Here is a 21,201-nt window from a genome sequence, read left to right as displayed (position 1 = left end):
ATCAAGCAGTGTTCTGTAACCATATCAAATCATTTGACAGCACAAAAAGTATTTGGCAAGCATTGTTATAAGAAACAAATAAAAAGAGCAACCAATAATTCTTGTAAGCAGTTGATTAGATCGTGTTGTAAATTAACCCACTGAGTATCCTGTCACTGAATCTGACCATTTCCAACAATACTGTCATGTCAAGGCACTGTTGAACAATGACAAACTTAGGCTTAAAACAAATGATAAACAACAACAACGCACACAACCACCCAACAACCATAACGAGTCATTTTAAATAACCTGAAAACAAACAATATCAAAAAGGAAGAAAGACAGCATATGATGAGCTTTGTGATGCAAGTGAACTGGCATGATAAAAGAAGAAAAGCAGATCCTGCCATCTTTAATAGGCTTTGAATTGTAAACAGAGCTATGTTCAAAACTAAATGTCAGGATTTGGCTCATTTGTTCATACAAATATATAATAAATAATTCGATATAAAAAGAAGCCCATCACCATTTCAACTGCTTACAACAGCAGGGTAAACTCATCACTTGCTTTGCTGCATCAGACTCACCATTAGTGTCAGTGACTTTTTTTTTATTTTTATATTTTTTATTTTTATGTCCCTTTCAAATATTAGCACTTTATCATTTCACTATCTGACTTCTTTGGCTGCTCTCTCTGCAGACCATTATCAAGGCAAAGAGTTGCAGTTTTAAACACAAAGTCAGCATGTTCTGATGTGCGCTTTTACTGAAAGGCACAAAAAGATTCAATCTTAGGCAGCTCTGGATGTTTGTTTGTTTTTTTTGTTTGTTTGTTTGTTTTGTTATTTTTTTTTCCTTTTCTTTTTATACACTGTAAGGGGTCATAATCGGCCGTCTTCCTATTCGGCTTTCAAACTTGCTCCGTTCTTCTGCTCCCGCAGCTTCCTCCTGTGAAGGTATCCAGTGCGTTGCAGGCGGTTCATTCTGGCTCCCAGGAAGATAACAATGCTGCTTGGCACCAGCTTGGTAGTTACCCAACCCTGTGACCAAACAAACAACGACAAAGGTCAATATATTAACAGTGGGTTTTCAGCATTACTTCAGGAGATGGTTTTGTTTCAAGGTCTATTTCATGCATCATTGTAAAGAACAAACTTAAAATTCCAATGCAGCTTTTTAGAACGCTTTCAAAGACTTACACATCTGAACATTTTCAGGACAATTATTCCAAAGTTTTAGACCCACAACAAATAACACACATTTAATGTTTGTTCTTACTTTGGGATTTTCAAAAATAAAATGACCTCTTTGATTATTTGTTTTCTCTTATTCTGAACAGCTTCTGGATATTAGGAGGTAACAGTTTGATCTTGGATATTATTTGGAATAATGTATAAATCTACTAATTTACTAAATTTGAGTATGCATAACTGAATGAACAATGGCTTAGTTGCTATACAATAGCGTTTATTAATTTATGTTCTTATGACTTCCTTTTGAAGTAAAAAGATTGAATTTGTGTTTTATATGCATTTCCCAAAACCTCAACACAGTATATCATATATGGTACGATTAGTGAGACTGGTGACCTCCCCTCTACCCTGCCTCTCTCCTGTTAATTGCTGTGATAGGCTCCAGCTTTTCCCACGAGTGAATGATGTACAAGAGCAATGATTTCTGACATGAAAAAGGTCAACTTTAAGAGTTTATCCTTTAGGGAAAAAGATATTTGTAAAAAACATCAATAAAATATCAATTCCAATAAGTCTTTGATGGTTTTTAAATAAAATCAACTCCTGAAGAAACCAGATTAAATACCACAAAATTTTTTTCCTTCAGCTTCCTAATTTCTTACCATAACAGCATGAGGGAAGTAGCCATTGGTCTGGCTCTGCAGACCCACAGTGGTGAGTTCAGCTGCCACATAGCGTTCTGGGGTGGGCTTATCCAGGGTAGGCTTCCTGATGCGAGTCATTTTGGTGGCCACAAAAAAGGGCAGCACGCTCTGCAGAAAAGATAGATTTAAACATCCTACATTAGCTTGAAAAAAAAAAAAATCAACTAAAACACTTAAATGTTGCAATAAACTGCTGTAATGTCTGATGTTATGAAGGTTAAAAAGAGACTGAGATGATTTTCCACACTCCAGCCACAAGGTGGCACATGAATAGGCATCCCATAGTGCTAAAACAGAACCACCAAGTCTTTTTTGGAGCAAGATATTTTCATAAATGTCACTGCTCAAAACTGTGGTCTTCTTCATTCTTCAGAGAGCAAATATTCTGTGAATGTGAGCAGGATGTTCATTCACCAAAGAAGATGTCATTAAAAAAAAAAAAAAAAAAAGAAAAAAAAAGGCAGTTGGGTACCATTTGTTGGAATTGATTTGTCAAAAATGTATTGCCTATTAGCACTTAAAAAAAACTTGGGCCATCAACTTAAAAAGCATTACTTTTGTACAAGAGAGGGATTTATCCAGACAGACAAACCCACCTGGATGATGATGCCCTGACGCCTGTACTCCTCCTGAAGGCCACGAGAGAAGAAATCCATGAAGGCCTACAAACATAATGATAGATGGTCAGATTTAATATGAGAAACCATCATCACTGTCAAATATAGAAATTAGCCAGAGGAAAGTTTCAAATATTGAGCTAATACTACTTAAAAATTATGCATTTCCAGACAGACTCCTTTACATGTGGCACAAGCTCAGGTTAAAGAAATACCTTGGTTGCAGAGTAGACTGTCAGCAGAGGGACGGGGTACATGCCGCTAGCAGAGGAGATATTGAGGATAACGCCTTTGGACCTGAGACACAAATTAGATGTAGAGTTTTGTTTTGCTTCTTAATCAACACTTGAATGTACAAAAACAAACAACAAAAAAACAACCTAAGACTAACTTGTCAGTAAATTTATTAAAATTCCAGGGAAGAAAACAAGCTTTCATAAACAGTTTAACTCTGTCCCTATCGCACTTCTAAATCACAAGGGCTTCCTTGTATACAAATACCAGAGAGCTAAATTTCCTGATTCATTCAAGTCTCTTTTCCCCCCTTCTGATCCACAACTTTTCAATAATTTTCCATGCCAGTGGGAATTCTGTCTATACGCATTTAGCACCTTGGCAATTACAAATTAATATTGCATTCACACAAACACACACTCAAACAGTGTGGTAGTGCCCGTGTGCGTTTCCATGGCAACCTGTTGCTGCAGCGATGTAGAAGAGACGCTCCAGCCTCACACGGCATCAAATGTGCCTGCGCTGCCATTGGCCAGGAGGAATCACATGGGAACAGAGCAGCCAATCAGGTGGGAAGAGCACTTTGTGTGAATTGAAAGCTTGTCGGCATTGCGAACAAAGGAGAGGGAAAGAGATGCAGTGATGGAAAAGGCTCGGTGAGGATTTCTTGTCCCACTTTCTGATGAAAAAGAGTCCCCTTAATAAAAGCAACATCTCCTAAATACTCCTGCTCAAACAAAACTAAGGTTACTGCTTTATTATCAAGTGCCTTTCTAAGCTCTGTGCTAGAGTCCTATTATTTATCACACTGATACTGCAGTCATGTCGCAGAACATGGATGCCAATCATTTAACTCACCTCTGAACCATTCTGGGCAGCACAATACGGGTCATCTAAAAAAAGAAAGGAATAAAAAGCAAAATTTAACAATAGCACGCAGGCAGTAGAAACTCATGGAAGAAAACAATGGGTGTCGGGAACACAGGGTTAAAAAAAAAAAAAAAAAAAAAAAAAAGGACTAAAAGTAGCAGGGCGAGAGAGACAGATAGAAACCAGCAAAGAGAAAGAGTTGCGTGGGTGGAGAGTACAGACAGCGTTGGTGTAGTCCACGGTTGCTTTGGGAACAACTGAGACACTGCAGGTACCATGGCAGAAACAGCAGAAGAGAAGAAAAAGGGACAGAAAGAAAAAAAAAAAAATCAAAACAAAACAAAAACAAAAAAAGCCATGGACTGACTTCAAACAAACATAGTGTGATCTAGAGGTGTAGTTTGTTATCAATAGTGTGAGTGCATTTAAAAAGGAAACAGTGTGGTAAATTTTTCTAGACTGATATCCTTACCTGGCACACTGAGGTGATGTTGACGTTGATCATATTTGTGATAAACTGAAACACACACACAAAAAAAATCACTAGTCATTCTCACTCAAGCAAAATTCTACTTAAGAGATCACCACCTAAGAAAATATGAGGATGAAGTCTGAGCCACAGAAAACAGGCTGCAAATAAGGACTACTCACGTTTTCCAGATCAGGAATATGGAGATAGTACTCAGGATAGGGGTAAGACACACCAACATTATTTACTGTTTGAGACAAAAAAAAAAAAAGAGGGGAAAAAGAAATGACTCTTTTCATAAAATATCATGAATCTGGAGAACTTAAACTATCCAAAATAATTACCACAAGGTGGCAGCAAACACAAATAAGCTAGAGACAGGCATCTACAAAGCACTAGACACAGCCACACCTTGCAACCAGTAGAGTACAACTTGTATCAGAAAAAGAACAAAGAGTTCCTTAAATGTCTGAAATGGCTGAAAAGTACAACGTAAAGTACAGAGACTAAATGCCTGCAGCTAACGCTTTGTATTTCAGCACATCTGTAAACAGACAACATAATGCCAGATATTAGCAGGAAAAAAATGTGTTAGCTGAAATTTAAGATGAACTTTAAAAAGTCCAACACTAAACAGTCTTAATCTTTTGATTAGACTGTCATGACAGTTGAGTGAGGGAGGTACTGACATAACAGACCTTAAACGTGATGCCTAAGTTTGCTTTATATAAAAAAAAAAGAGTTTAAAAGTATAAAAAGCTGCACATTTGAGCATCTAGACATAAGTGATAAACCAGATCAAACTCTGTACTGTGAAGAAGAATCGAGGCATCCCAAAAAACTTTGAACAGTCAACGTGCGCAGAGAAATTGAAGATGAACCATGTCTTATGTGCAAAGTAAAACCTCAAAAGCAAAAATCAGCCAACAGTGAAATAAAAGACAATCTCGGCATGCATGACACAGCACCTTTTGACCTAATGACAAAACGTTTAATTTCAATATTACTCATGACTACATTTCAATTCATGCTACAAACACGATATATAAAGCTGCCTGAATGCACTTCATGACATGGTAGCAAAAGTTTGCCTTGAAGTTTTTAGTCTTTAAATGACTATAGTTTATCCTCTCACCATATTTGTACAGAGCAGAAGGATAAATGCATGTGCACTGTATGGACATGAGAAGGTAAAGAGAAGGAGATGAAAAAAGCAACAAGCAGCTCTTACCCAGAACCCCAATATCCAGACCAGTCAACCCTGCCTCAATCTTGGGGTAGATATCCATCTTGCCGAAGTCGACAGCAATTGTCTTGGTCTCCACTTTATACTGCTCCTCTGTGAAGGGGAAGAAAATGAAAAAGTGTTTGTTATTTACATAGCTCCAGCAGAACAAAAACTACAGCAATTAAAGGTCACATTCAACGAATTAAAGTGTCAGTGCAAGTGTAAGACTACTCATCTATGCGGGCAGTATGCTACATGTCATATTCGCAACAGCTTTTTTGAACAGAGCATTTGAGTTTTAAAATGTTGCATCCATTTAAATGAAAGGAGCATGAAACCAGTCACTGTCAAACTGCAACTGAAGAGGGTGCTGTGTGCCAACAAACCAGCTGAGTGGTCTTCTTCTTCCCCTCTACTTCATCATGTTTGACCGCCTGCTGCAATTAGAAACTATTGTCCAAAGACTCATTTAGCGGATAGGTGGCAGAGGGAGTTATAAGAGGAAAATTGCTGGGATGAGTCTCAGTAAAGACCAGCGGTGTCAATGTGTGTTCTATTCAGACTTTAGACAAGATGGAAAAGGGGTGTGTGGGGGTGGGGGGATAAGGTAATAAAGCTATAAGAATAAAAAAGTGGGGGGGTTAGATTGTTTGCCTTCATTGCTTCTACAAGTACACAAAGAAAATAATGAAAGTTGCTGGTCACATGGTGGCAAAAACATGGGAAAATTAAGTGTAAAGTTGATAAGTTCGTAGGAGAAATTTGGGGTTGCTGATATTTGCAATCAAGTGTTGGATGACAAGAGTTGCGTAGAAATAATGAGGAAACATGCACAACAAAATTATAGGTGGGACAGGGAGGGTTGCCAGGTTACACACTAAGAAGGGCGGTTTTCTCAGACTAATCGTGAGGGAGGAGTGCTGTAGTTTGGCATGCCGCTCCCTGCTCGTGACTACCCATCAGCCCCCTCTGTGGACTTGAAGCACGACATGGGAAATTGCGCTGTGGGAGACGTCAGAGACAGATGGAAAGACAGCAAGTCTTGGAGAGGGCACTATTAACGGAGGGCTGAAGGGGCATGCTCACCATTCAGGCACTGCTAAAATCTGGAGACTTGCCAGAAGGGAGGTGAATAAAAGTCTTTTTGTTTCTCCCCTTTCATATGCACTGGTGTCCTACATGTTGTAAACTTGGAATGAGGAAAGCCTGGTGTGGCTAACAATTTTCAAATAGAAAAACAGGTTGATGCAGTAGCTTCTTTCTTCAGGCCAGATATTTAATCCATCTTTCTTTGTTTAAACAAATAGCAAGTAAAACACAGCCTACTTTGTTTTAAAAAACCTGTAGAACCATACAAACATCCTCATCAACACACACACCATGCTCTCAACCCCAAGCAAGGCTTCTGTGATATTGTGGAAAGAAACCTATCTCCCCAACACACACGCACACGCACGCACACACACACACACACACACACTCACCGAGTGATCTGGCCACGTCATCCAGCTTGTCTTGGGAGCGACTGATCAACATCATGGCAAATCCTCGGCGAGCCAGCTAAAAGCAAAGGAAAACAATGGTCATCAACAGAAGATGAAATTTGATCATGATTTTAATGCGGCAGTGACAGTGATGGTGCATTAAGTGATCCTGCTGCTTGTCATTTTCCTCCCAAGTACACAAACACCTAGGGCAGGGCATTACTTTACATGGGTTTTCATGCTCATAGTACACAAATCTGCTTACATAAAAAGAATTCACCTCTATGGGAAATCAGTATTTGTGTTATGAGTTTGATGTTTTTTTCCCCCCCTTTAACTTGACTTGAAAAAAATCCAGTATATATACAAAGGATCAGTTGTGGCCATGAGTTGCGCGACAAGCAGCCATCGCCACTGTTGCACCACCACTACCACAACAACAGTGTGAGTTAAAGACCCTACATGACTTTATCATACAGCCAAACAACCCTAAACCCATGTGGAAAAAACGTGGCAGGATATAGACTCGTGTAGGAGCTCTTGTTGAGGAGTCTGTGTTTAAGTGTGTGCATATGTTTTTGCAAGGACTCTTAAACATCTTTAGGCCTGTAAGTGCTCTCCCCTACTGTGGCCTATGTTTGAGCATGAAGTGTGTGCATATGTGCATGAGTCATAGATGCCCCAAAAAAGGAAATAAATAAGTATCCAGAATTCTCACCTCCTCCGCATAGGATTTCCCAATTCCATCTGTGGCTCCCGTCACAACTGGAGTGAAAACAGAAGGAAATAAGAAGTCAGTGTAGGCTCTCTTAAACTCACAGAATTGAAGTCTATTCACCTAATGAGGGAGTACATTCCTAACAGTTTCCAATGGTTTGTGGAAGGATGGAACTGAAATCATGCTCTCAGGAAAACAGACTGTAATCTTGTCAAACCGCCTCAGCAAATCTCCATAGGGTGATTCATACTGACTCAAGTTCTTTGTTCTCAGACCTAAGTCAGATCTTTGTTCAGAAAGTTATGACATGTTCACATCAGGTTTGGCCACCTGCAGCTGTCATCGGTGTAGATCAACGTGGAGTTAAGCAAGAGTTATTTACGAGTGAAAGACAATGCAGTCAAAGCAATTTTGTTGGCAATACAGTTCACCTGTTCTTTAAGGAAAGCCTCTCTGAGCTCTGCAATGACAGCTGACCCCCTTCCCTCCCCCTCAGTCAAATACTATACAACCACATAGTGCTTACACAAGTTTGATTTTGGGAGCAGATATATAACCCAAGAAGGGACACATTACAGAACAATTACAAAATAAAGTGCTAAAAAGACAATAGAAAGGGCTGATTTTACATGATGGGAGAGAAAATTGGCTACATCAAAGAAAAATCAGGAAGGATAAGATTCATTGAGCCAACAAAAACATACTAACACGTCATTAATAAAACACAGTTCTATTCTACATTCTACAGTCATTCTACAGTCAGCAATTCCTTGCTAAATGAATGCAGCCTTGATATTTGATATTTGATATTTGCTACTTGAAACTGCATCAAAAAACAAATCTGACCCATAATAGAAAATGTTGAATTAAGCCTACTAGAGAGAAGGTAAGAGATGGGAAATATTGTCAAGTGAATTGCAGAATGCTATGGTAAAAGCTGAGGAAAGATTTCTGCAGATGAAGGTAAAGGAGGGTGGATTGTAAGGAGACAGGGGCTGCTGATGGAGAAGCTGATGATCTTGTGTTCAGAGTTCTCTTCACCTTGTCAAGAAAGGAGGACTATTTTTAAACCTTGGCTGCCCATCAACCCCAGCCTCTGCTTGATAAAGAATCATGGGCAGAAAGATAGATGGAAGAGGGAAGGAAGAGACAAGAGTTAGAGAAATGAGCATAAGTTATGAAAAAATAATATATATATATATATATATATATATATAAAAAGGAAGCTGTGGTCAGGGGAATCGGAGGTACTCACGAATATAGACGCATACACATAGTGAGTTGTGAATCATGAATAAATAAGCAAGGCTAGATGAAAGATTAATAGGAGGGAGAGGACATTCTCTAGCAAAGAGTTGGGAAAAAAATAGAAGATGAGAGGGGATGCGGAGAGGAGGGAGTGATGACGAACATGGAGCAGGAAAAAAGGAGGGGGGTGAAGTGGGGTAGGGAGGGATCCTAGGGGTGGCTAAAAATAGAACTGGAGCGAAGCAGGAGAACGAAAGAGTCAAGGAGAATGACAGAATGGAGATCACAGCAGAGGAGAAGAGAGAGAGAAGTAGTGAGTGAATGAAAGGAGAGGAGTGAGAGCAAGTCACACAAAGTCAAAAGTGAAAAAGAGAGCAGAATGCCTGGTTATTTTTAAACCTCCCCCCAATGTTAAGAATGAAACGGTCCATGGCAGAATAGCCTCAATGGGCACAGGCTGTACCAAATCAGGCTCTCACTGCAGATGAAGGTGAGGGGGGAAATGAAGGGAGAGGCTACAGTTGCTGCAAAGTAAAATGGCTGGGGAGGGAGACAACCTCCATCAACAAGAGGTGAATGAGGTTTGTTTCATTTAACAAAAGTGTTGCTCCGATGGAAGACGAAAATCAGCAAGACTAAAGTTACAAAAAGAAAACAAAAAAACAAACAGCTTCAACTAAAACACCTGTCAACATGTGATGAAAACCACTGATAAGGTGTACCTTCTATGACTCCTAAACTGGGCCAAAGGATACCTTCAAGGAACAAAAATGACAAACCATGAAATACAACTAAACGGCTCAGTGCATCAAGCCCATTCCTGTCACCCGGTGCAACACCAAAATGGGAGATGGGATGCACATTATTCTAAGGCATGACTGCATTTCAATTGCTGTGAATTGCACATGCACATTGGAATTCATCAGGAATGCTTCCAAATGCACGTACAGCATCTGTGGTTTAACATTAGGGTACAGTAGCTCAAGAATGCACCCCTGGGTGTGGTTAAAATGCACGTACGGAATAACCTTTCAAACTTGAAGGCCTCAGTGTTTGTGTGCTACGTGTTTGATGCATATGTTTGGGTTAGACAGGTCATATTTTAAGAATGCAATTTGTTTTCCCTTTTCTCAGATGTGCACTTCAAAAAACAGAAAGCCTTCACTCTGCAGGTCTGTATTACTTAAGGGAACATAAAGTTCCATACTTGTGGGGAGACATTCTTTACATTCATATAACAAGTTAAAGCAAAATGTGACTGAAAACAGCATTTATGCTGACAGACTTTTTTTTTTTAAGTAAAAGAAATACAACATGGATGTATGGATCTCAGTCTTTAAAGATGGTGTCCAGCCTAATCTTATGACAGAATGTGAAATGGCTACATCAGTCTACAGCACAGTGTTGCAGTTCCACAAAGAACTGCACAACTGCTTTGTTTTCAGTCACTTGTACAGTTTAAGTTTCTATTCATAAATATCACCTAAATCCATATTACAAAAAAAAAAAAAAAAAAATGGCCTCACATTTTTTACTTTGTGTCCACTAACACCACGCAAACAGAAGCAAGGGTAAGTTACAGTCTTATAATTTACTACAAAAGATTGTGATCACTACTACATATTGGGCATGTGGATAAATATATGCATTACAAATTATAGTGAGGGCTTTTCTCTCTTCTTCTACCTAGTGACAGTTGTTAGTTTAGAAAAAAAAACTTGAACTTGCAATGAAGAAATTTATTGCAAAAAGCAGGAGAGCAAATATGATGGAAAGGATTTTTGTGCACGTTAAATAAGGAGAAAACATTGTACAAAGACATTTTACTGATGGTTTAATCTCCTCAGAATAAAACAAACAGTGCTCTCCCTCATCAAAAAAGGACACTTTTTGCACTAAAGACATTGAAATGTTTTTTCCATAAACCCTCAACCCTTTCCTGCACTCCCCAAGTCCTTGTGCTGTACTTATGAATGGCTGCACTCCTCCCACCCATTATATAATAGTACCATTTTCTCAATAAACATGTCTGGGGACAGTGTGTCTGCGGTGTGTGTGTGTGTGTGTATGTGTGTTTTTGGGGGAAGGGGCTCTAGGACAAGGGGATGAGAACACTTATTTAAGTCTTAAGAACTTTCAGAGTATACAGATAAATTATTTTAAGAAATGTAAAAAAACAAATGTGAAAAAAAGTTTTGAACTGCCTCAGGAAAATTCCTTATTACCCTCATGAGCAATGTGTTACATCAGTGGCACTGAGCTCCAACGTAACGAAGAAAGGCTACGCAAGCGATCACGTGAATGACAGCAGCATTGACGCCAACATGGTGAATGTGTGTTGATGGGGCACTAAAAAGAAGTGTGTGTGTGTGTGCACTGCAGCCTCTCATTCATTCCCAACAACAGAATCTGATCCCAGTTTCCCCTCCCACTCCCAACACCTCTGAGAAACTGGTCCAGCATTGCTGGCTTTAAGGCATCCTGATGGGGGCGCATTTGCACTGCAGTTCAGCTTTGTGCACCGCTTCGTGCTGCACAACACATTCAGAGGTATTGACATCCCCCAGCCTTTTCTGTCTCTCTCCCTCCCTCCTCAGCAGTGGAGCAGCCCCTGCTGCTGCCTGCTCACTATTCCGAGGGTCTAAAAAAAGCAGCAGGAGGAGTAAAAATAGCAGCGCCTGCACAGCCTTGTCTGGGAGTTGCCTGCTTGCCTGCCTGCCGCAACACCTGAATACCAACAAGATCTCCTACCATTATTGCCAGGATACTATTGAAATCCTGAAATCTCCACCAAAACCCTTGATACCAGCATAAGCACTGCAGGCTGAGAGGAGACATTAAAAAACAGGATCTGACGATAAAAAGGGAACAGGACAAACAATTTGGACAGACATTGAATGTATGAGGAGGGCACATGTATGAGAATCAGCATTTATGTCGACACATGAGTACAAAACTCCCTCATCACAGCTAAGCCCCCAATTAACATTCAGTGTGGTGAGACCACAGTCCTTGTATGCCCCACTCTCCTTATGTACCGTTATGTAATCTGTCGCACCCCAAACTCTCCTGACAACAAGCAGCCCCCTCCTACTCCTCCTATAAAAAAGCAAAAAGGGAGGGGGTAAAGGGACACAGAAGATGCAAAGACAGATCCAAAAGGCACACACTCTCCATTCGCCCCACCTTCCACATTCAAACATACACATGTTGCTTTAAATAGGGTGAGATGCAAGTCACTTGGCTAATGTAAAAGTCGACACAAATAAAGCCTGATCAGGGTGGTGGATATGGAGAGAGGTGGTGATAGAGACAAGAGAGTGAAAAAGAAAACATGTACTTTGGAGTTGCTCAAGATAGAACCAGCATCTATATTTGGGTACAGAGCAAAAAATACTCCTGTCCCCCCTTCCTTCTAGCCACATTCCTTGTTTTAAATAAGAGACAGCCACCTCGCCTGTTTTTGAGCTGGAAACCAACTTTGGTAGATAAATGTAATGTAGAGTTTGTCTAGAAATCTAGTAGACTAAAAGATCATTAGCCTAATATAAGACAGTGTTTTAAACCCATCACCTTTCTTTCTGCTGATACAACTTGTAGGCATGTAAAAAGCACATCAATGCTGCAAAATTACGCATTGATTGTGCAACAGTTCTACCTCTGAAACTTGAAATGTTTATCAGAAAACTGCAACATGACTTCATACAAAAAACATTCCTCCTTTTGATAACATCCCAGAAAGACTGGTATCCAATACCTCATCAGTGAACAATCTGCTTTTCATGCATGCCTTGTGGTTTCCGTTTACATACATAAACCAAAGTCTCTAAATATGCTGGCTGTCCGGTATTATGCATTTCAAAAACATAACTGAGCAGCCACTTTATTATTTTACCTGAAGCCTCAACTTTGTTGTTGGAGCTATTTTTCACTTGTAGTAAAGCAAGGAAGGAATAGCTTTAAAAAAAAAAATCTACTTGCAATTTTTTCTTAAGGCACTAAAATATTTTGCAACAGTTTTGTCAACAGAAGCACTTTACTTGGTTTTACCTTCAATTTTGAGGAATGTTAGCTCCTTTGTCAGAACAAGGGCATAAATGTTAAGAGCTGAAATACAGATTGATATGACATCATTTGCAATCATTTAATTGAGGATCTCAAAAGAATACAGATGTTTGTCATCTTTTGACTTTTCATAGATACAAATCTGGAAAATAATTAGTATAATAAAATCAGGGGTTAAAACACAAAAAATTAATAAGAAATTTACAACAATAGTTGGCATTTAATATCAATACTTGCACACTGATAAATATATACAGGCAGATATGAAACTGGACCATCCTTGCTGTAAGAACACAAACTAAACGGAGAGTGAGTTCTGGATTGTGAGAAGGCATTCAAACATAAGCAAGATGGATTGGGGGGGGGTAAAAATACCCAAAATTAAGCTGGCGATGAAAGCAACACATTCAGACAAATGGAGTATTTTGGTTAAAGAGTGCAAGATATAGAAAAAAATAAACAGACCAACACACTATTGTGGGACAAGTGGGAATGAGATTAACATGTAACATACACTGTAACGTACAATAAGCAAAACTCTGAAGGGCTCTGTAAGTATGTAGTGATATTGAGCTTTGATAAGTATGAGTGTTTGTAATTGTGTATGTGTAAGTATTGTTCAGGTGTAAGTATGTAGTGATATTGAATTTGGTGAAGTATGAGTGTTGGTAATTGTGCATGTGAATGTACTGTTTTAGATATAAGAATGGGTATTTTTTATATTGGTTTGTAAATACAAATTGTTTCTATAGTGTATTATATTGTTCTCCCATTCCCCCCAAATCCCCGGGACAACGGGACATTTGCTATAATCCGGTATGTTTACATTCATGCTGTATAAGCCTGTCTGTTCATTAACATGCACTGTCCCGCTCAAATAAATAAATAAATAAAATAAATAAAATAAAATTAAAGGAATGAGTAAGGCTTGAAATGAGGAAGAATAAGAGTATTTTTTTTACTCCAACTTTTTTTAAGCCAGCATCCTTGGCTCTAACACGTGTCATAGAGCGTGTTCATCACATGAACAGCAGTGTTCTTTCTCTCCGCCCACACACACAAGGCACTAGGGGGAAGCACATTCACAAGGATGAAGAAAAGACCTTGCTTCACTGGAGAGACACAGGGATGCATTTCATTCACATGTCTGCACTTTCTCTACAATGAAAGGAAGCCTAATAGCTGAAAACTGATAATGATTCTCACCATTATAAACCTTGTCCTGTAACTTTGATGTGCTCGCAGCTTGTATTGATAAACTTGTATTTTAGTCTTGGAGTCAGGTCTACATTATTGCATAAGTGCTGAGCCAAGCTTTTGTCACTCATGTGCTTTGCTGATGAATGGCTGCATCCTTCTTATATAATACACCATTTTCTCAATAAACTGATGTCAAAGCGGGGAAAAGGGACGGGGCGCTTCAAAGACGCATGTCACAACAACCCTACCAATCTCAGCCCCACCCAACAAAAAAAAGCTCCCTTTGGTACAGTTTATTTCCCTATAATGGACTTTTAAAAACATGCAACATAATAGACACTAGCTACCTTACATAATATGGGATGCTGAGGGCTCAGACAGGAGGAGGGAACAGAAAGGAGAAAATGGAGACTGCTGCCAAACTGATAGAAGCATACATAGACATTCTCACAAAATGTCTTCTTTGAGGGTCTTATGGAGAAAAAAAAACTTTAATGTCTTTTTCACAGGAAGAAATTTAACCTTAAACACTACAGATAAAGTCAAAATATGCAGGAAAATTAAATCTAATAAAAAAGATTTCTTGGCAAATTAATATGTTCTTAAAAAGTAATTCCTTTGGCAAAGATTAAGAAAAAGAAAGCATGGGGGGAACAGAGCTGCAGACATGGTCTGGGCTGGCAGGAGGTGTGCTGAGTGGGTAGGGGGAGTTTACAAACAGTACAGCAGAGAGGCTGGGGGAAGCCGTTCTGACTCATGCTGCAGTACTCCTGCTCGGCCACTAGGAGTCTCATCCACTAAAAAGAAGAGCAGTCATTGGCACTCCTGAGCAATCCTTGCTCAGCATGGGAAAGCTGCAGAGCCTCCCCCAACACAGAGATGAGCAGTGATACCAAACTAGAAAGTCTCCTCAAATCAAAGAACGTCAAGTACAAACCAGAACATATTTCCCCTGGGGACAAAAAAACAGGAAGTTTTAGTTTTTTTCTGATCCGGTCTTATGAGCTGAAATGAAACCTTTAGAACCACCTGCAAACATTTAAAACCTGTCTGACTAGGAAATATAAGTTATACATCTGCTATAGCAGACTTGATCAGATCCATCATCATTACACACACAACAAAAAGAGTAAAATTAAACCACGTTTTTGCTTCTACAAACTGATTTAAAGACGTTTTCACAGCTACGTCAACAAATATCATGATATGACTAGTTATTTGATCAACAAAACGCCACTTTTTACACAAACTGATAGACAGCAATGTCCAAATTCTCTAAAGGCAAAAACAGATTAAGGGATTATGTGGACAAAAAGTTTTAATCACAAGATTTCAGTTAACACTTTCAAACAAACTAGTTTCTTCAGCTCATCATGAAAGATTACACGCATGTACTTTAAAATATCGGAAAATTGAAAAAAGGGGACTGTTCAACAATTAGAGGCAGCAGAACTTGATGCAACAGGCGGTTCAGTCCTTTAAGTAAAAGGTGGGAACAGGGAGTCTCGCCACTTGACAAATAAACTTAAACAAAAAGTATTTAGGCTATAGCTATTTACTGTATCACACCACCTCCTAAACTTGCTCCACCAGCACATCTGGTTGAACCTGAGGAGAAAATATACACCCCCACCCCTTCACACTCACACACCCGGCACCTTCTGCCATCTTCCAAACTCTGTGATTGGATATGCGCCAAACTTGTCAGACTGGTGATAGCAACTGGTTTCAGGGAGTGGCTCGCAAGTCCACATATTACAAGAAATGTGCCCATGGAACACATGCGACGCTGTGGAAAAGTTGGGTGATTTTTATTTTTTTATCTTTTTAATATGACCGCTCAAATTAGTTCCAACAGAATATATGAAATACACCATTAAAGCAGCTGGGCTGGAGCACTTTCTGCACTTGTCGCGAGTGACTCATACTTACATTTGACTCATACTAGATGCGGCAAAAACCAGGCTCAGCTGGTTTATAATTGTGTAAAGATAAGGAACCATTTTTTGTTGCGCACATTACAGAAATGGTATAAGAAGTTGGTGCTAAAATGGCATTCTACTTAGGTTTGATGGGGGTGATGAGCAAGAATGTCTATATGACCAATAGATGACAATAAACAAGCACATGACTCGTCGGTATGCGCCGGCATTCCTCCGCATATTTCATCAGAACCACAAGGGGGAAAAGTGCATTAGTCATTCCTGAAAGAGCCCTACCTTTGTGTCACAGATTTTATCCATTCTTATGTCACAAAGAACACAGTTTACACATCCGTTAAACCAACAAGCAAAAGGAGAAAATAAAATGGCGATTTGGAAGTGAACTGCGTCACCAGTGTACAGATAAACGTTCATATTATTAACAAGCACACACATACCCTCTTTATTTATTTATTTCAAATTATCAAAAAGGGAAGAACGTCAACCCATCCCGATGCAAAGGAGGGCTCCGTCAAATGCGCAATGAGAGGCTCCAGACAGCAGTCCTCACTAAACAGCAGACTGGAGAAGTGGGTCAAGCCTTGGCAAGGCGATTCCTATGTGATCCATCTCTCCCAAACCAAAATACTACAGACATGACTGTCAAGTAACTCCTATTTGGCAAAGTATGTTGGGGGTAACAAAAAAAAAAAAAAAAAAAAAAAAAACTTGCATTGTGTAGGCAAACAAAATTCTAATCTTATTAAACAATATAGGGCAAACAGAACCGGACAATGTAATGTGGCAAGAATGAATGTTAAAAGGACTGACGACGGAAAAAAGTACAAGAAAATAGTACAAAAATATGGCTGTAAAAGTGAGAAAACACGTGTCAAAAATTATGAAGATACTGCTCCAATGTGACACGTGAGAGTTTTAAGCTTTTTAAAAATCATCAAGATGTGGGTCACGTTTTAATTAAGCATATACATTTGTCCTACATCATGCGGATGAGCTATTGTGGTTCTGTAGAGCACGGGCTGAAAGCGCACCCACATAAAACAGCTCTCCGGAAAGTGCGCATTGCCTGCGCAATTTGGCTCCTGGCTCCCAATTGTGGGGCATCCCCCTACTGCTCCAAATGTGGGTGAAAATGTTGACTGGAGCCCTTGGCAGCACAAGGTACTGTGTTTGGCGGGGGGGTCGGGGGGGAGGGGGTTATAATAAGCAAATAAAGACCAATATCATGTCAGTCAATCAACAGCTTACCTGCGTCTGTTACGCAACACCAACCTCCCAATGAATTAAGCCACAGAGACGCAGCAGAATGCAGCTTGAGCTAAAGTGAAGTTTGAGTCCAATAACCTCGTTCTAGTGTTTGTACGTCGAGTCCACTTACCCACCTCCGTGCTGCCCTTTTCGTGACCGTGATGTAGCTAGTGTAGGTGGCGTGAAAACAGATGAAACCCCAACTTACCTGCCCATTTGCCCAGCTTTGGGGAGAGCAGCTGTCCATTTCCCAAGACCCAGATCCTGAAGCCTAAGAGCAGCTTATAGATCAGCCACAGCGCCAGGGAGGCCACAGTGAAGGCACCGACCCAGAAGAGAGGCGTCTCGGCCCTGCGGATCATGTCCTCAGCGTTCATGGCAGCGGCTCGCGGTGACTCGGCGTGTATGAGTGTGTGTATGTGGAGACCTCAATTTTAGGCAATGTGCTCTAATTTCCAAGCCACAACGTGAGAGAGAGTTCCTTTATAAGGAGGTTGTAGCATCACACACACTCCCCCAACACTTGTCAAGCCTGATTTAAAGTGCACCGCCCACCTCTGCTCCTCACTGGCTGCTGAGGCCGTCGCTCGGCTGATCCACGCTGCCTGTAGGCGCAGATGAATGTCAATCACCGGCAGAGCTTCCCCCATTCATTCGATTTTCTGTATGAATTGGGGCGGGACAAAGATAGACCGGGATGACGAGTGATTGGCCAAACATTACGGCAGCCCACATCCAAACTCTGTTATTGGCTCATGCAAAGACAGGTTTGACGGTTTCAGTGAGTCCGTTCCATTTATCACCCGGCAACCGAGCAGATAGAGACTGGGTGGAGATGTTTCTCCATTTAAACTGGGCGGTTAATCAGGGCATCAGCCGGACGACATGCTCAGGTCCCAAGGCTTGTTAGGTGAGAGCGCCCCTTTAAAACACACAGGTGGAAGTAATACATCAGAGTGAGAATGCAGATAAACTTAGAAAATGATCTAACTTGATAAATAATCTTGACGTGTGACCTTTATTTCAGTTCACCAGATAACAGCACATTAAAATTATTCATCAAAGAACTTCAGTCTGTTAGTGATTCTGTTCAGTTCCTCTAAGCAGTAGCCAAAGTTATGTCATAATCCATCTTTTTGTTATACCGCATTGTCCTTATTTGTCAAGAGACACACAAGACCCATGCCTCCTTTGTTTTAGTATATTTCCACCGGCAAAACGCTTTCCCCTCCATTCCTCCTACTCTCGTCATCACTTCTCCCGGGTCATCGTCCGGCTGACTGTAAAGGAGCGGACCCAGTCAGAATTATGAAACCCTCCAAACCCACTCTTCAGGGGAAAAAACTGCCCATACCACTTTATGAATGAAATAATGCTCTCATTGGTGAGGAATGTGCACGTATTCCCGCCCCATGAAGAACACATATAGACAGTTCATTGGCTCCAGTGATGCCAGTCTGTGAGGTCAGCCTTCTCCCAGCTAGGCATGAGTCACTCGCCTATTTTAGGTATTCTGCCTGCATCACACTGCTGATAACACCTTAAAAATGTGGAAACTGATGCAGTGACGCATCTTGGAGCCTAGAACCGATACACTGTGCCAGAAAGAACTTCCACACTGGCCTTTGCAGCTACATGTAAACTTAGACTTTCAAATAAAAAGAAAACTACAACCCCCAGCACAACTTTCATTCCCCCCGTACTCTCGCGAGATCATCAAATGTAGTAAGTTACCCATCCAAAACATTGAGCATGGTAGATGAGATGGGATGTATGTGTGCGTGTGTTACATAAACACCGAGACATGCTTGTAAATTTCTTTCGCTTTATTTAACATTTTTAACATCTCCACGCACATGAATGTTTACATGTTTACACACAGTGGATGTCTCACCACAGAAAACTGTCACGATTTTGTCATCAGCAGAATGTGCTCTCTGTTCCTCTACTCCGACCCAGAAAGGCTACTTGCTACAGCATTTTTTTTTCTTTTAGTCTCCTACACACCCGATGTGCCGCCATGCTCCCTGACTCTCCCTCACACAGGCAAACTAAACATTAAATTATGGCAGATCAAAGCTCCATGCTACAAAGAAAAACCAGGCATGTACTAAGTAAAGGGATAAGAGTATGAAAATGCATCTACATGCTAAAAATCATTATGCATTTGCTGGCATTATTTGACACAACTGGGGAGATCGAAGTCGCCGTGAAAGAGGAAGGAGCTGCAAGTTGTGTAACAGTTCAAGAAGACACTAAATTGTTTGTATTCACATTCAGTCACTGTAACTACAGTACGAGTAGCTAAAAGTCATCTTTTACATTCTAATGATAAAAATGTTTACACAATTGGTAAAAACAAACAAACAAAACATGTATTTACTTTTACGCTTAACATGGAACTATATTTGACCATTAATATTCCTAGACAATTTAACACAAAAAAACAACAGATGCACAAATACTTTTGTTGCAACACACTCTTACCAAACAAAATTGCTAAAAAGTTTGTAAAATTTTACAAACTAGAAATACACACACACTCCATTCTGCGTGTTGCGAGACCACATGGACATCATGGTCGCGTCAACGTCCTCCAAAAGCTGCAAGAGAGAATTTTTAGATTAAGTCGTGCACTGACCTGTTTAAAACTGTACATTTTTATGAGCAATCAGGACTTAAAACATGCAGAGCACACAGAGAAATACAGCAGACTTTTCCATCACTTCACTCCTGATGTTGCATCATTTGACAACATTTTGATCCAAAAACCATTAAACATTATAGTAGATTCTTCTTTGGTCTATTCTTCCAGCTTGTGTTAGGATCACAAAGAAAATGACTATATTACATTTCTTCCCAATCCAGGAAATAAATAAGTTCTATATACGCAAGTACATATATCTTAGCCTCCATTGTATCGATAGAGCAGCACACACACACACGCACACACACGCACACACACTTTAAAACCTAAAGCCTTCACTACGTTCAAGTTTCTGCCTCCTCCTCTTACAAACACACAGACACACACCCACTTGCACTCTCGGCTTTTCAGAATTTGTGCTGACCCCCCCTCAGCACCCTAACGCACGCACACATACCTTTCACCAATTTCCCCACTAAGTCCACTTTGACGGATCACGTATCAGCTTTAAAAACTCGAACAGTTGTACCTTTTCAACTTCACTTTAATGCGTCATGTTTTAATAAATGATCCATCATCAACGAAAAATGTTCCGCGTCCACAAGATAATTATCAGAATAATGATAATAACAAATACGTCCCGACTGTAACCACCGATTTAAGGGGCCATCTTTCCTGAAACTGAAGGTTTGTTGGCAGTATTAAAGTTTTCACACACTTTAACCAGAGTTAAAGAGGTTCAGGTTACTTTATTTGTGCCCGTATAGATATGTTTTGCAGACAGTGAGATATGACATCAAGTTTAACATGCAGGTCACAGGGCATAAGGAGCAGAAAACACGCATTCACACAGTGAACTAAGAGTCTCCTTTTCCTCTCTGCCCCCTCTGTGTCGCTGTCCCACCCCGTGGTGCTGAAACCGCGCATTTCAGCACAGCAAAAGTGGACAGTGACACACATAAAATCTTTCACGAGAGCAGAACTTCACCAAAGTAAACGAATGGATTTTTGCCTTTTTCTAAGCTTTTACAACTGTCTGAAAATTAGACACACAAGTGACAGCCCTGCCACGTGCACAGTTGTCCACACGACAGTAAATGCACCTAAACCAAATCTAGGACACAGATTGCGGGGTTCAGTTATGAGAGAAATTATCTGTGGATGTATCCCCGCAATATTACGCACAGAAACCTAAGACAGTAAAAAAAGAACATTCTTCACGGACTCAACCAAGAGTCACAACTTTTTGGAGCCACATTGACCTACGATTTCCTGTCTCAGTGATTAAAAAAACAAAAACAAACTCCAGCTCCTTTCACAAATATCTGACATCTCACAAACATATAGCCAT

At 40.2% G+C, this 21,201-nt stretch overlaps 1 protein-coding gene across 1 annotated transcript; it reads right to left on the bottom strand.

Moving 5' to 3' along the window:
- Positions 1-555: 555 nt before the first annotated feature.
- On the bottom strand, positions 556-17,683 carry hsd17b12a (hydroxysteroid (17-beta) dehydrogenase 12a). The gene is made up of 11 exons (XM_041997016.1): positions 17,412-17,683; positions 7,500-7,546; positions 6,782-6,857; positions 5,301-5,408; positions 4,252-4,316; positions 4,073-4,117; positions 3,589-3,623; positions 2,712-2,793; positions 2,476-2,541; positions 1,838-1,987; positions 556-1,022 (listed from the first exon to the last, which is right to left on the bottom strand). Exons 1-11 carry the CDS (start codon positions 17,578-17,580, stop codon positions 882-884), a joined length of 984 nt encoding a protein of 327 aa, XP_041852950.1. The 5' UTR covers positions 17,581-17,683; the 3' UTR covers positions 556-881.
- Between the last annotated feature and the right edge of the window lie 3,518 nt (positions 17,684-21,201).

Source organism: Melanotaenia boesemani, chromosome 10, assembly GCF_017639745.1.
Source record: "Melanotaenia boesemani isolate fMelBoe1 chromosome 10, fMelBoe1.pri, whole genome shotgun sequence".
In the NCBI taxonomy this organism is placed as follows: Eukaryota; Metazoa; Chordata; class Actinopteri; order Atheriniformes; family Melanotaeniidae; genus Melanotaenia; species Melanotaenia boesemani.
The sequence above is the reverse complement of the archived record's forward strand: the minus strand, read 5'-3'. Positions and strand labels throughout refer to the sequence as shown.